This window comes from Medicago sativa, chromosome 3 (genome assembly GCF_051527215.1).
Source record: "Medicago sativa cultivar Bolivia chromosome 3, Bolivia_mono, whole genome shotgun sequence".
In the NCBI taxonomy this organism is placed as follows: Eukaryota; Viridiplantae; Streptophyta; class Magnoliopsida; order Fabales; family Fabaceae; genus Medicago; species Medicago sativa.
In genome coordinates this window covers 79,332,192-79,346,818 of record NC_140751.1, presented here as the reverse complement: position 1 = coordinate 79,346,818, position 14,627 = coordinate 79,332,192, and the positions used below count along the sequence as shown (strand labels likewise).

Genomic DNA, 14,627 nt, shown 5'->3' with positions numbered 1-14,627 from the left:
CCATTTAACTTATTATTCTTTGGAATGTGATTTTATTCTTTCAGTTTGATTCTTTTAGTTCTGTCATGTAGTCTAATTCTCTATTTAATAGCAAGGTTGTGGTTTTCTATTTTGCTTTATTATTGAATTGGTAGTCGAATTATTAGTTTTAACGGTAATATATTACGTCTACGTGTCATTTAAAGGTTACGAGTCGAGTCTACGGAAGCTCTCCTAGTTTAAGAAAACTCTCAAGTTCAACAGGTGACTCTAATCTAATCATTCCTTATTCAATTATAATTAAAATTTTAAAATTTTCTCAGTTTGGAAAAAGATAAATCACCCCCTTCCATCTCCTCTCCAAAATCAAACCCTAAAAGCCAATAAAGATCTCAAGAGCAAAATACACAAACACATGCCTACGACACGTTGTCAAGTGACAAAACACTCTTATGAAAGGCATTAATCTTGTATAAACAAGATTAATTTATCTCTCCTTTTACGCTCTCGCTAAATATGTCTTCTTCCTTCTCATATCAGACCACATAAACCTACTAGTACTCCTCTTTTGCATAAAAAAAATATAACAAACAAAATTGGAATTAGCATGACAATAACATAAACAAGAGAGAAAATTGGATTTCATAGTATACAAGAATTCCTGGTCTTGAGTCAAAAAAAATTATTAAAAAAAAAAAATCAGAAAGTTATGGAGAAAAAGTTGATTTGTTAAAGTTAAACCCTAATTCTCAAACAACGTCCAAATTTCCTTAGCATATAAAAGGATGGTATAACCTTGATCCCTATTACAACCAAGAATGAATATATAATAATTTAGGGATTAATTCATTTCATATCATTGTATAATGTGAAGAACACAGCAGAAGAATGTAGTATATAATTAGCGTTCATGGCAAGTTTCATTTGATAAGATGGTAGCAAGCAACAAAGAAGAAGCGATAATGAGAAAGAAACAAACCTGTTGTCGTGAGCAGATGAGCGTGACGCGGCGCGGGACTGACCCATTTCTCAGTAGCAAGCAGCAGTTCTGCTTTAGTTTTGTGGAGTATTTGCACTCAGAGACTCCAAACCTTTGAAGTGGAACCGTTACTTTTTATTTTTCTTGACTAAAGTGGAACCGTTACTTATATACTACAGCGTCTCCTCATTTTTATGTTTCGTTCCAACGTACCAATTTCTTTCTCCAATTTTTTTGTTTTTTTAGACTTTTATCTCCATACATATCTCGAATTTTGTCTGTAGTGTCACCAAAATTCTTGATTCTTTGTACCCGTACCCTTAACTCAGTTGGTAGAGATATAGGGGTTGGAGTTTGAACCCGGACACTCCACTTCTCCACAATTAAATTGTGTGAGCTCTAGCCCACTAGGCTATTTGACAAAAAAATAATCTTAATTCTTTTAATTCAAATAAATAAAATAAAAATTTGTTTCTCAAATATTTTATGTCATGACTCTTGGTCATTACTTTGAAGTAAAGGAAATGTTTTTTTCCAAGGAAGTAAAGGAAATGTTAACAATTGTTTTTCGGATATTAGTTAAAGAAACAAATATAGTAAATATATTTATAATATTTTAAATATTTAAGTCAAAATTCATTCAAAAATATGAAGAATATATATGAGTTGACTTAAAAACAAGAACCAAAAGTCCTGACGAGAAATATATTGGTGACCAAAACTTGGTGAAAAAATTTAAAGGGGTTGAAAAAATTTGAGATATTTATAGAGAGAAAAACTTATTTAACCAAAGAGAATTGACTCATTTTTATGTTTGGTTCTATTTATCCAAATAAACATACATCACAATCCAATTCGGTCCCTCGGAATTTTCTTGCGGTCTAATATAGTCTTTTACAAAAATGAGAGTCATGCTAACAAATGTTATAAGGACATTGTTTAAGGAATCTATAAAAAAATCTTGAAAATACAGGTTAAATACATATAAGGACATTGTTTAAGGAATCTGCAAAAAAATCTTGAAAATACAGGTTAAATACATATAAAAGACATAATTACACATTTTTTTTATGTAAAATTTACAAATGTTATAAGGACATTGTTTAAGGAATCTATAAAAAAAAATCTTGAAAATACAGGTTAAGTATATATAAGGACATTGTTTAAGGAATCTATAAAAAAAAATCTTGAAAATACAGGTTAAATACATATAAAAGACATAATTACACAATTTTTTTATGTAAAATTTAATAGTTTTGATTGTTTAAACAACGACATAAGACACTTATCAGCATTTTCTCAAAAAATAATCCTTAAATTATTCATTGATAATTTTATGTGAAAGACAAATTAGTCCATAATCACTAAAACAGATAAACTAATTTGTCCTCAATTTGAAAATATCAGGTATTAGTTTAGTATTATTTTTTTATATAATAATTAAATTGAACCGCAAGAAAATCATTAGGGATGAAGTTTTTGCTAGATTTTATAAAATTATTTCTACATATTATTTGATGTATATAATTAAAAAGAAATATTTCTTGAACACACAATTTGCCATCAACAAGGTAGTTTTTTTATACGATTTTTTCTCTTTATAAATTTTGTCTCTCTTCTTGGTACAACATCAACACTTATTTAATGTGTATTTTATATAGTGTGACATAAAGTGTTAAGACCCATTTTAGCCTTTGTAAAAAAAAAAAAAAAAACCATTTTAGCCTTATGAAAAATTATAAGACTCAATTTAGTCCTTAAAACAAATAAAAATAATTTTAATACTTGAAAAAAATAAACTCAATTTAGTCCTTAAAACAAATAAAAATAATTTTAATACTTGAAAAAAATAAATTGAGATAACTAATTGCCTAACTTGTTTATCCATTGCTTTGATGATGGATGAAATATCAAGGAAAGAAAATAATATTATTGTTTACTGGTTAGTTATCAGAAAGAAAAAAAATAATAACATGTGTAAGTAAAAATTATATGTAATAAAAAATAAATTAAAATAAATATTCCAAATATAAAAAAAAAAACAAAGAGAATAAACATATGACATAATTTCCTAACAAAATAACCATTTCTATTTTTTCTTTTTATTTATTTCTGCTAAAAATAATATTTATAAAATATTGAATTGAAATTTGTTTATTTGATTGTTACAAAATAAATTTATATTTTTGTTTATTTTCTTGTATATTTTTGTAATTTCTCATTGATTGCAGTGAAAAAATTGTTTAAATTTCTTTTGTCAATAATATTTATGTCATTTTATAAATGGAATTTTGTTTTTATTTTATTTTTTTATAAAGGCAAAGAAAATTTATTAGGAGGATGTATATTTATGTCATTTTATAAATGGAATTTTGTTTTTATTTTATTTTTTTATAAAGGCAAAGAAAATTTAATAGGAGGATGTTATAGAGCTGGATTTAGGCCTAACCTATCAAATAACAAAAAGATTTGTCAAACTCTCTTTTAACAACCATAGGACTAACATCCGCCACAGGCTTAACTAAGAATAAAATTCAAACAACTTCGTTATTGATAACTAGAAAGTATAGGACTAACATCCGCCACGGGCTTAACTAAGAATAAAATTCAAACAGCTTCGTTATTGATAACTAGAAAGTACTTGTTTACTAATTTGGGAGTACTTTTGTTTTCTTTTTTCTTTTGTTTTTTAAAAGTATACAGAGACTCAAGTTAGAAGCAACTTAGTAGCCAGAGAAACCATAATCCGAGCCTTATCATCTGATGACAAGTCTCCCCGCAAAGTTTTCAGAATTGTTACACTTCGTTGAGCAAGTTCATAAAGAGGCTTCACATTTGTTGTATCAGAAACCAAAAGTGTTACTTTTAGCTGGACAAGGATGTGAAACTTCATTCAGCTACTTATTATTAGCAAGAGTAGACTGAGATTTAGGGATCAACTTTGCTTTTTCAAAAAAAATAAATATACATATTTCTTTCCTTTCACTTTCTCTATTATTAAACTACTAACTAATCATTTTTTTTCTCTTTTTTATTTTCACTTTCTTTAATTTTCTCCATCAATCAAACCGAGAATAAGATGACAAGGACTAACAATATCTTTAATTTTTCTTAGGGATTAAATTGAGTATTGTGATTTTTTTTCGTTCAAATTTTTGTGTGTCTAAATAATAAAGCTAAAAAAAACTTGAAGGTTTGTTTGAATTGAGGGTTTTGGAGGGAATGACTTACTTTTCTAATTTAATTAAATTAAGAACACTGGAAAATATTTTTCAAATCAAAGAAGTATGCTTGAAATAGAATGTGATTGTTTATCACGTTTTCTTTTGAAAAAAGTAAAATATGAAATCTACTTTAAAATATAGTCTTAGCCCTTCAAAATTCTCTCTTCCAAAACTCTTCAGAAATCCTGTCCCATACAGAATCTAAGTAAATTGTTGAAAAAATAACAGTTAATGTCAATTTAAACTTTGTAATTAACATAGAAATAACAACCATTTAAAACAATAAATTTTTAATAAAAAATGAGGGAGTAAAATTAAAAGAATGGTAATTTTGTAACAAAAAAAAAGAATGGTAATTTAAATTTTTAACCACTGGACTATTTGACAAAAAAAAAACTAAATCATTAAGTTTCATTATATTAAACGTCATTAACATTTTTCGAAATTTGGTTTCGCTCCTTTAAAAAATCAATTTGGCTATGGTTGTTCAAATCCCTAGTTTGATTTTTTGTTTTTGTTTACAAAGTTCAAATCCACAAATTCAAGGGTTACACGAAGAAGCTGCAAAGTGAGAAGGACAAACATGTAGCATAGGTAAAATTAGAGAGTATGTCGCATGAAAACTTGTTCAGTACTACATTTTGTTTACAAAAATAATATCTATTATTTAAATGTTTAGTTATGTGCTATTGTTTAGAAGACAAATGTTAGGATGGAAAAATGTCTTAAAAATGCATAGCGCACCGTTTTATTTAGTGTTAGATCGAGTAATACCAGTAGACAATAAGGATGGCTAGCAAGGGTATGCTTGGTGAATGGTGACAAAGAATATAAAATATACTACACTGATCAGGTTCATAGTGTGATCGAGCTTAGAATAGGGACAAGATGAATAGAAAGACTAACTTTATGTTTAGTATGTCAGAGAATTCTGGTGAGTGGTGACCCACCATGATTTTTCAAAAGTTATAATTTGTAATTTCTTCAAAATCATGGTGAATCAATGTGATTTTGACATACTAACTGTGATATCAAACATACACTAAAAGATGTAATCCTTTTGTTGACAATATGGAACATTTATCCATCTTAGAAGCCACCTATGCATAGATTGTCTATATTTCAGATTTTTCTTGAAAAACATGTTAATTTTTTCAATAAATTATCACATTTACATTCATAAAATGTAATTCTCCCTTCAAAAAAATAAAATGTAATTCTATTTTCAAAGTGTGGAAAATATGTACTACTATTTAAATCTTTATTTTTAACTTTTGGATATAACGATTTGTATCAGAGTGCTGAAAATGGGGTTTTGTAACCTTCCGTCATGTATTATTTGAGTTACACAAGAACATCATTTGAATCATGTTAGTTTTTCAATCTCCTGGTTGTGTTCTGTCTTGCATGATTCGAAGTTGTTAAGTATTTCTCATAGTATTAATGTTCAATATGTGTGCGCTCGAATTGTATGGGTACATTTCAACGTAGGGATTTTCATGTTACGTCCAAACATGGTTCTCTTTTTTCTTTTTTTAGGTCATAGTTTTAGAGATGTAATATTTGAACAACCAAAAAAGTTGTCTAGTATGTGCACAATACCCTTACCATGTAAATTTCAGCCTGAACGCAAACCGAGGCGAAGAAAGAAAGTAATAAGAAAAAATGAAAAAATGGTTGCAGAGTAATAATATATATGGTATAGGACAACTTATTTGTTGTCAGAATAAAATTTGTCTAGTTTTAGGTCAGGCAATATTTACAACGTAAGGAAAAAAATATCAATAATATGTTTCTAGCTTGTAACGCAAATAATTGATGTGCATTGTGTATTAGTATTGTAAATTATTAGATTAGATATCGAGTTTGATTACTGCTCCAATAAAACTTGAGATAAATAGAGCAAATAATATAAAATAAGAGTAACGTTAAAGAACACTCTTTTTTCAACGTCATCTCTAACGCCCAGACTCTTGTCAGGAAAAATCAATGTGAGTCTCACATAAATAGTAGAATTCACAATGATTTAACACAATAAAAGAAATAAGTAAGGGTTAATTAAGTAAATGGTCCCTATAAATATTCAGAATTTTGTTTTTAGTCCCTACAAAATAAAATCACACTTTTTAGTCCCTATAAAATTTTCCATCAACATTTTTAGTCCCTATAAAATTTTCCATCAGCATTTTTAGTCCCTATAAAAATTTTTCATCAGCATTTTTAGTCCCTAAAATGCTTAAGAAAAATGTCACAGGGACTAAAAAGTGTGATTTTATTTTGTAGGGACTAAAAATAAAACTATGAATATTTATAGAGACTAAAAACGTAATTAACCCAAAGAGTAAATGTTAGAGAGAGTGTTAGAAATAAAATGTTTCTAGCATTTCTCTACATAGCAATAGACGTGAGACTGGACATCATATCAAATTGAAATAAAGTACAACAAAAAGTTTGAATAATATGTAGGAGTCTTGTATTAACGGATTAGCGTGATGAGCTTCATGAGTCAAATTATATTTATACCAATTGGGTTACTTTGAAGGTGAGTTTAACATGGGAAAGGTGAATCCTTTCCCACCATGGACCACTCCTAATCAACAATCAAATTTTGAAGTATATTATATCTTGTCATGTGTGTCTCACACTAGATCTAACTATCTATTCTTCTACAACTCATCTCCCTCTTTGCCCAAGCCCAACCACCACCAGCAAACACAAACTAAATTCTATGAATCTTTTTTCTTCTGTCATGAACCAATTAATCTACTCAAACCCATCTTTTGTGTTCAGATTTTTATGAGTTTCAAGATGCCAAATATGATACATTTCTTTTGCCGGCAAAAACCTATTTAAATCTGAGGTGTATTTTGTTTACTAATATTAATTCCTTTCTTCTATTTAACTTTTCTAAGTATGTTTCTTTGTTCATATGCTACTCTCAAAAAACAATAATTCATCTTGTTCTTCATAGTTAAATCTTTACAATGGAAACTATCAACCAGACACAAATAATAATGAGAAAATAAGTGATACACTAAAGTAATGCTCCACCAAAACTTCTGAATTATCAAAGCTAACATCAGAAAATTTTCACATATTCGAGCATTACCCTTTATAGTAAAAGAAAAATTAAAGATTTCACTGTATTCATTCCTTATATATTTACCAATTCTCAAAATTAGTTTTACAAATAAAAAAGAAAACAATATCTAAATTAAATTACTTGTGTGTTTCTAAATGAAATTTCCAGCCCAAAACAATTAATCGTACATGAGCATGACCAATTTGGACAAGGAGGTGTGGGTTGTAGAGGTTGAAGATAAAGGGTGGTGGAAAGTGTTAAAGAAATAATCTAGTGTTGACGGTGTATGATAAGATTATGCTCTTCAATTAATCTAATGGCTAAAGTCACCTTTCCCATGGTGGGAAAGGATTCCCCTTTCCCATGTTAAACTCTAATTAGAAAGGTTTGAAATTTTGAATTGAATCAATTAAAAATGATTTTTTTTCTCCTTCAACATAAATGATTTTTTTTTCTTGGATTTTTATTTTTTTTGAACTTGAACTGGTTTGATCACCCAATATTTTTTCTCGAATGAATGTAACAGTACTTACAAGTATTGCCTTGAAATTCAAATATTATACAAAATTATTATATGTGTCTCAAGTTAATTTGGAATGATACGTGTGAATTTAACCTAGAAGAAACTATGTTGAAAAAAGTGGATTGGAGTGTGTTGCCAGGATTCCTCCACTGTCAAATATGAGAGAGAATTGAATATTTACAAACCATAATAAAAGGCTTAATTGCGTTTTTAGTCCTCTAACTATTTATTTAGTATCGGTTTGGTCCTCTAACTAAAAAATGAATTATTTTGGTCCTCTAACTTTGTCACGTTACTGCTTTTAGTCCTTTCCGTTAATTTTATTAAAAAAAAGGTTAGGGTTTATATCATCATCATCTTTATTCCCCCTTCTTCATGCTACCACCGTATCCTTCTTTTCCTCCTTCCCTTCTCTTCATCCTTTTCTTCTTCTTTTCCACTCCTTCAACAACAACAACAATCCACAACAACAACACATCAATCTCATCATCCTTTCCATAAACTACACAACAACAACTCATTCCCTCTCTTCCTCCTTCATAAATCCCTTCTCTTCATCTGAATAAATCGGATTCAACAGAAACATCAACATCTCTGAAGCTGAGAACGCAAGAAAGAAAGAAAGGGGTAGAGGAACGAATAGAATAAGCTGTTGAAGGAGGCAGCAAGCTGAGCTCATCTCACGCAACTACAACTGGATTCACGTGAACAAAATCCTCAAATCCCAATTTTTCAAATCCCTAAAATCCTCAAATCCCCAAATTTCTCTTGTAAAATTCGAATTGGACATGATTTTGATTCCTATTCTTCTTCTTTGAACAGGGGGCGCATTTTGTTTCCTTCTTCTTCTTTGCAAAAAAATGAAAAAAGGGTTGTTGAATTTTTTCTTGCCCAGATTGATTTTCTTGTGAGATTGATGAATTTTTTCTTGTGCTGCTGTTGAGTTTCTTGTTCAGATTGATGGATTTTTTCAAATTTTGTTTTTGTAAAATTAGAAAGGGTTAGGGATTTGGAAAGGGAAGAAGAAGAGGAGGTAATGTTGTTGCTGATTTATGAAGGAGGAAGAGAGGGAATGAGTTGTTGTTGTTGTTGTTGTGGATTGTTGTCTTGTGTTTCACAGCCAATTTAACAGCCAATCTGGATTTTTTCAAATTTTGTTTTTGATTGCTGGGTTTGTGTATGAGTTTCTGGGTTATTTTCTTGTTGCTATTGATGGTGTTGTTGCTGAGTTATAAACCCTAACGTTTTTTAATTAAATTTAACGGAAAGGACCAAAATGTGTAACGGAGAGAAAGTTAAGGGACCAAAATAATTCAAAAGAGAAAGTTAAGGGACCAAAATAATTCATTTTTTAGTTAGAGGACCAAACCGATACTAAATAAATAGTTAGAGGACTAAAAATGCAATTAAGCCATAATAAAACTTAAAAACAAGAGAGAAAGAGAAAATCTAGTCTTGTTTCCAGAAAAAATATCACACAAAAAGCAATTCATTCAAAGCATAAACATGTAAACTTAAGCAATTGAATCACATGAAAACGATGCAGGTAATCAACAACTATACCATCATCAATCAAGTTTCAGCTACCAAAATCAATCTATGCAAAACACTTTCTTACAACACTGCCTGCCTATATCATGCTGCTTGAACTAACCCCCCAAAAAAATAACAAGAAAAATTCACTCCAGAATTTTGTATCTCTGTAATGCAACCGTAATTAAGACTGCATTATCTACAATTGATCGTGAATCTACACAACGGTATCTACACAATGGTACAATGGTTCCCTTCAAGAGTGTCACGTCTTCGTAACAGCAAGTTAAAATGAACACATGGTTTAGAAAATGAAAATATAAAATGTTTCCACAAAGTAAACGGGTCTAAGCTTCCATAAATTTACTAGCCACTTTAGAAGCTTGTGAAGTACCATTAACTTCTAAAAAACAAACCATTCAAGTGCCAGTAAAAACAAAACAGACTTTCATCCAATTCCATACCATAAGTCATAACTTCAGGGCTTCCGCCACCTTAGCTAAAGCATACATGGTTCTAAAAAATCATTGTATTCCCTTTTTTCAATATTAAAATGATACTAAAAAATTAATGAAGAGTGAAGCCACCTTTGCACAGATTAATTTAAAATGACAAAAAAAATCAACATCACCACCAGAACAGAAATCAGTAAGATGCAACCATAATATAGTGCATATCAGGCACAATCAATAACTCCAAAAATTCTAAGCAGAACTTTAAAACAACAAGCATAAACAGAACCGTAAATTCTCATCAGAATCCACTTTACTCGGGCAAATTCCAATTTCCAACTTCCAATACCACTCCTTTCACATAAATGTTATTCAATTGAAACTGATATGATACATACCTACCCTTAACACTTGAGATCCAAAACCCTCCATCAGTAGCCTAATCCCATTATTATCGCCAAGAACATGCAAAAACCACACAAAAAATCAGGAAGAAGAAAAAATCACAAGATGGAATAGGCAAATTGAACACGGGTAACAATGAAAATGGATGACTTCCTGAGTTTAAAGAGCGGAGAAGAGGAGAGTTGCAGATTGACGAAAGAGTTGTGTTGCAGAGCTTAGAGAGAATTGTGAGGGTTCACTTGGATTGGATGTGAGTGTTGCAAGGGTTCAGCGTGTTTAGTATTTTGGTTTAGGTAAGATGTGAGAAGTCTGCATGTTTCGTGTTTTGGGTCATAAACTTTTGGGAATTCATAAGCTTGTTAGTGGAGCTTATGGGAGCTCATAACCTTATGATATTTTCTCCCAGACAATTCCATAAGCACTTATGTCAGTAGAAAAGCTTAAATAAGACAGTCCAAACAACCCCCAAGTATGATAAGTGATTTATGAAAGAAAAAAGACCTAGACTTTGGTAAGGATACTGATGAGTATCTCGAATATGGCAGGTAAAAATTGTTAATATTTTGGAAGCAGACAGACATACATAAAAGAGAGAAATATTGAATTACAAAAGAAATTCATGACTGCTCCAAGGACAACAATAAAAGAGGGTGGATTTTTACAAGTTTGTTGAGATCAATTATATTCATAGATGTTGCTAGTTCCCGTGGAGACAAACCAATGCTAAACGTAGGAAGATCCCGTAGACTATTACCATATCAAGTGAACAACTGCTTAGTTAAATTAACTAACCGTTAAAAACGAATATTTGAAAGAAAGTGATTTGAGGAAAGAGGAATCAGTGACCAAGGCAATGGGAGCCAGAAGGGAGAAAGGAGGAAGGGGGTCAAGAAGTATTATCATCAACAATAAAGCAAGACAAAGAGCTCTGTAATGGAATCTCCATTAACTTGTCCAATGCAAGCCCTTCTAAAAAGAAAATTCAAGAGAAGAAAAGGGAGAAATGTGAAATCTCTCTAAAAGTGGCTCTAGCTGTCCAAAGATCATATAGATTAGGCTTACATTGCAGTTCATTTGATTACCTACTAAAATAAAGCTCTTACTCTTCCAATTTCAAAATGCATGCAAGATTAAAGAAGGAAGCATGTTTACTATTTGATAACTCCTATCCTACACCTATTTATATTGCAAGAGCATCTATAGTTTCTCTGCCTAAATAGTGTACTGATGCAGTAAATGTAAGTCAGAGACAAAGCCTATGAAAAAAAACAGGTGGAAAATGAAACACAGAACCGGAGTTACCATTAACAATATATTTTCTTATTGATCACTAAAATTTGATCATCTTCATCAGCACAACAAGATCAGACATCAATTATAGCTTGAAATTCCCAAAAAATAATTCCTTTTACCAATGGGAGGGAACAATGTCAAGAAACTTGGGGCGTATCAGTTTCTATCATAGTGCCATGGTGATAAATATTTGGTGCTTTCCTCATGGCAATACTGGCTATGACCATACACAGATACAATGAAAAATAATTTAAGAGAAGTTTATCAGGAGACCTATAAGAGCAACAAAAAGAAATGTATTCCCCTTTAACTGTATGTCAGAGTATACTTCCTGCAGATGCATTTTGTATATTTCTCTCAATTAAATAAGTATGCTACACTTTAAGCTACAGCCTAATAGTTATACAAAGAATACACGTGAAACTGAAAATGAAACATGCAATACCAGCAATAATAAAAATATATAAGGGACATGAAAAATAGAAGAAAAGGCATTTTTTTTAAAAATTGAAGTGTTTATTACATGCAACACTATCCATTAGCATGTGTTTGAAAGGAAACATGTATGAAAGAGGCACTGAAACAGCACAATGCAAGTGCTATGTAGTTATCGTGTGACATTAATAAGCAGAAAATAAAGAAATCTGATTATACGAGTGTCAACACTAAACTGGGGGAATTAAACAAGATTGATTATATCAAAAAAGCTAGTAAGAGACGTCAAACTCATCAACAATAACTTCAGAAAATTTCTCCTCAGTAGTTTTTGATACGGAGAATGTAACCTAAAAAAAAAGAATTACAAATACCAGGCTTCTCATGTTCAGGCCACTAAACTTTCGCTTTGTGCCTCCACGGCCTCCTTTTCCGCTTCCTTGACGGCTCTAACTAGGGCCCTAGTGATGCCCTTGAGATGTAAACCCCTTTCTTTCATTTCTTCTTGCAGCTTTTCTGCTTTTTCCCAATCCAAAGCCTTCAAGCAGAGAGACTGGATCAGCTTCTCGTATTCATCAGCAGAAGCACGTACCCCGAAATCCTTCATCTCAGTCAACAACTCCAAAGCCTCATCAAATCGTTCCAATTTGCAATATCCGCGGATTAGAGTGTGATACATTACAGGGCTTAACTTTGAATGATTCTTTTTAGCTTCCTCCAAGATCTTCCTAGCCTCTTCCATCTCGCCTCCATTTGAATAAGCACTAGCAATAACAGAATACGAGTACACGTCTGGTTTCAAACCCCTACTCTCAAGTAGCCTCAACATCTCCACAGCTTGTCCCATTTCCCCAACTTTAGAATAACCGGTAATAACATAATTGAAAACAGCATTTCCAGGAAGCGGACCATCAGCAATCATTTTCAAAACCAACTCCTTGGCCTGATCAACATCTTTAATCCTACACAAGGCTCGAACAACAGCCGAAAACGGCTTGATTGCACGTTTCCTCCTATCCACAGGGATGTCATTCAACAGCTCCAAAGCCAGTTGTACAGTTTCATTCTTATGACACAAATTACCAACCAAAAAACCAACAGAAGACAAAGGCGGATACATCTTATTCTCCATCGCTGCCATATACACCGCATGAGCTTCTTTCACCTTCTCACCCTTACACAACCAAGACAACATTCTACCAATTTTCTCACCATCAGGAATCCTCTGTGCATCAAGCATCTTCTGACACACAGAACACGCCAAATCAAAATCCAATCTCCTACAAAGACCTTCAATCGTAAAGTAATAGCTGTCTGCATCCGGTACACACTGAAACCCATCAAATTTCTCCAAAACCCCTAACGCAGCCTTCCCTTTTCCCAATTTCGAAAACGAACTTACCAACTCATTAAGAATCGCAACATTAACAACCCCATTTTCTTTCTCCCCAATTTCCTTCACCAAATCCCACAAAGAGTACACATCTTTGTCCCTCAATGAACCACCACTGTTACATATTGTAACAACAAAAAACTCTAGAACTTGAGTTGTAACCTCACGCGAATTCTCACTCCAAACCCACTTCAAAAACCTAACAAGGTTCTGAACAGAAACAATTTCGATTTTTTCAATAGCTTTGATGAGAAAATCTTGATGTACATTCAAATTCATATGATTTAGAGAAGACTCAAATGACCCATCATCACTAACTTCTTCGTTCTGCAGAAAAAACACAGCTTTCTCCAATTTTTCATCATCAATCTGATAAACCTGTTCTTCCTCTTCTACTCCAACAACGTTTTCATTACCATCATCATTCTGAAGAGGAACATCATCATTTTCGAGATGAACAGCACCATCCTCGTTTTGAGTAGCGATTTGTTGAGAGAAGAATCTAGGGTTATTGGAAAGAAGTGAAATTTGAGGAAAAGCTAGGGAAGAAGAAGGTGTAGTTGATTGTGTAGGGTTTAGTATGAAATTAGAGAGAGGAAGAACCTGAATCGGTGGTGAGGTGGCAGAGGCGGCGTTGAAGTTGCGAAGAGGAACACATCTTTGTCTTGAGAGTATCGACCTCCACATTCTTACTTTCGATTTCAATGGCTTCAAAAAATGCAGCTAAAGTGCTCCGAATAAGAATGCAGGGGTAGTAGGGTGAGGGGCAAGATCGGGATATTGAAAATTCAGTAAGGATAGTTTTGTCTCTCAATCCTCCATGACAATTTGTTTTTCTTTTCTTATTAATGGATAGTTTTTCTTTTCTTTTCTTAGTAAAGGGATAAAAAAAAAGTTTAGTAGGAGAATTATTAGAGATGGAGAATGGCTAACGAAGTAAATTTCGATATGAAATTATTCTGACTATTCGCTACATATTTAAGGATTAAAATGACTATTATCTAAAAAGATAAGCATGTTTCTATCCTATCAAAGGTTTCGCGTCATAACTTCAAAGAAGATAGACTAATCTCAAGGTAGATTCTTAGTTTTGCGTAGATTTGAAGGATCAACTGAATGAGAAACATTTTATAAAACTATACCCTTTGATGCATGCTTTATTAGTTAAAGAAACTATAAAAAAAAACATAATTAATATTATGCCATATTTTTTAAATTAAAAAAATTATTTTTAAATATCAGATAAATCATACACAATTTATTTTCTCTCATTATGATGAAGTAAAATGTGACTCTTGGAATCATGTATTTCATTCATAAGCAAAACCA

The 14,627-nt window shown here is 31.5% G+C and overlaps 1 protein-coding gene across 1 annotated transcript; it reads right to left on the bottom strand.

Moving 5' to 3' along the window:
- Positions 1-11,950: 11,950 nt before the first annotated feature.
- LOC146940604 (Tetratricopeptide repeat (TPR)-like superfamily protein) lies at positions 11,951-14,010 on the bottom strand. The gene has a single exon (XM_085754299.1). The coding sequence runs from the start codon at positions 13,983-13,985 to the stop codon at positions 12,294-12,296; it is 1,692 nt and encodes a 563-aa protein (XP_085610425.1). The 5' UTR covers positions 13,986-14,010; the 3' UTR covers positions 11,951-12,293.
- Positions 14,011-14,627: the final 617 nt, after the last annotated feature.

What these genes read in the sequence shown, in the direction of transcription:
- LOC146940604 (XM_085754299.1), bottom strand. Translation starts at nt 13,985, where the DNA reads ATGTGGAGGTCGATACTCTCAAGACAAAGATGTGTTCCTCTTCGCAAC.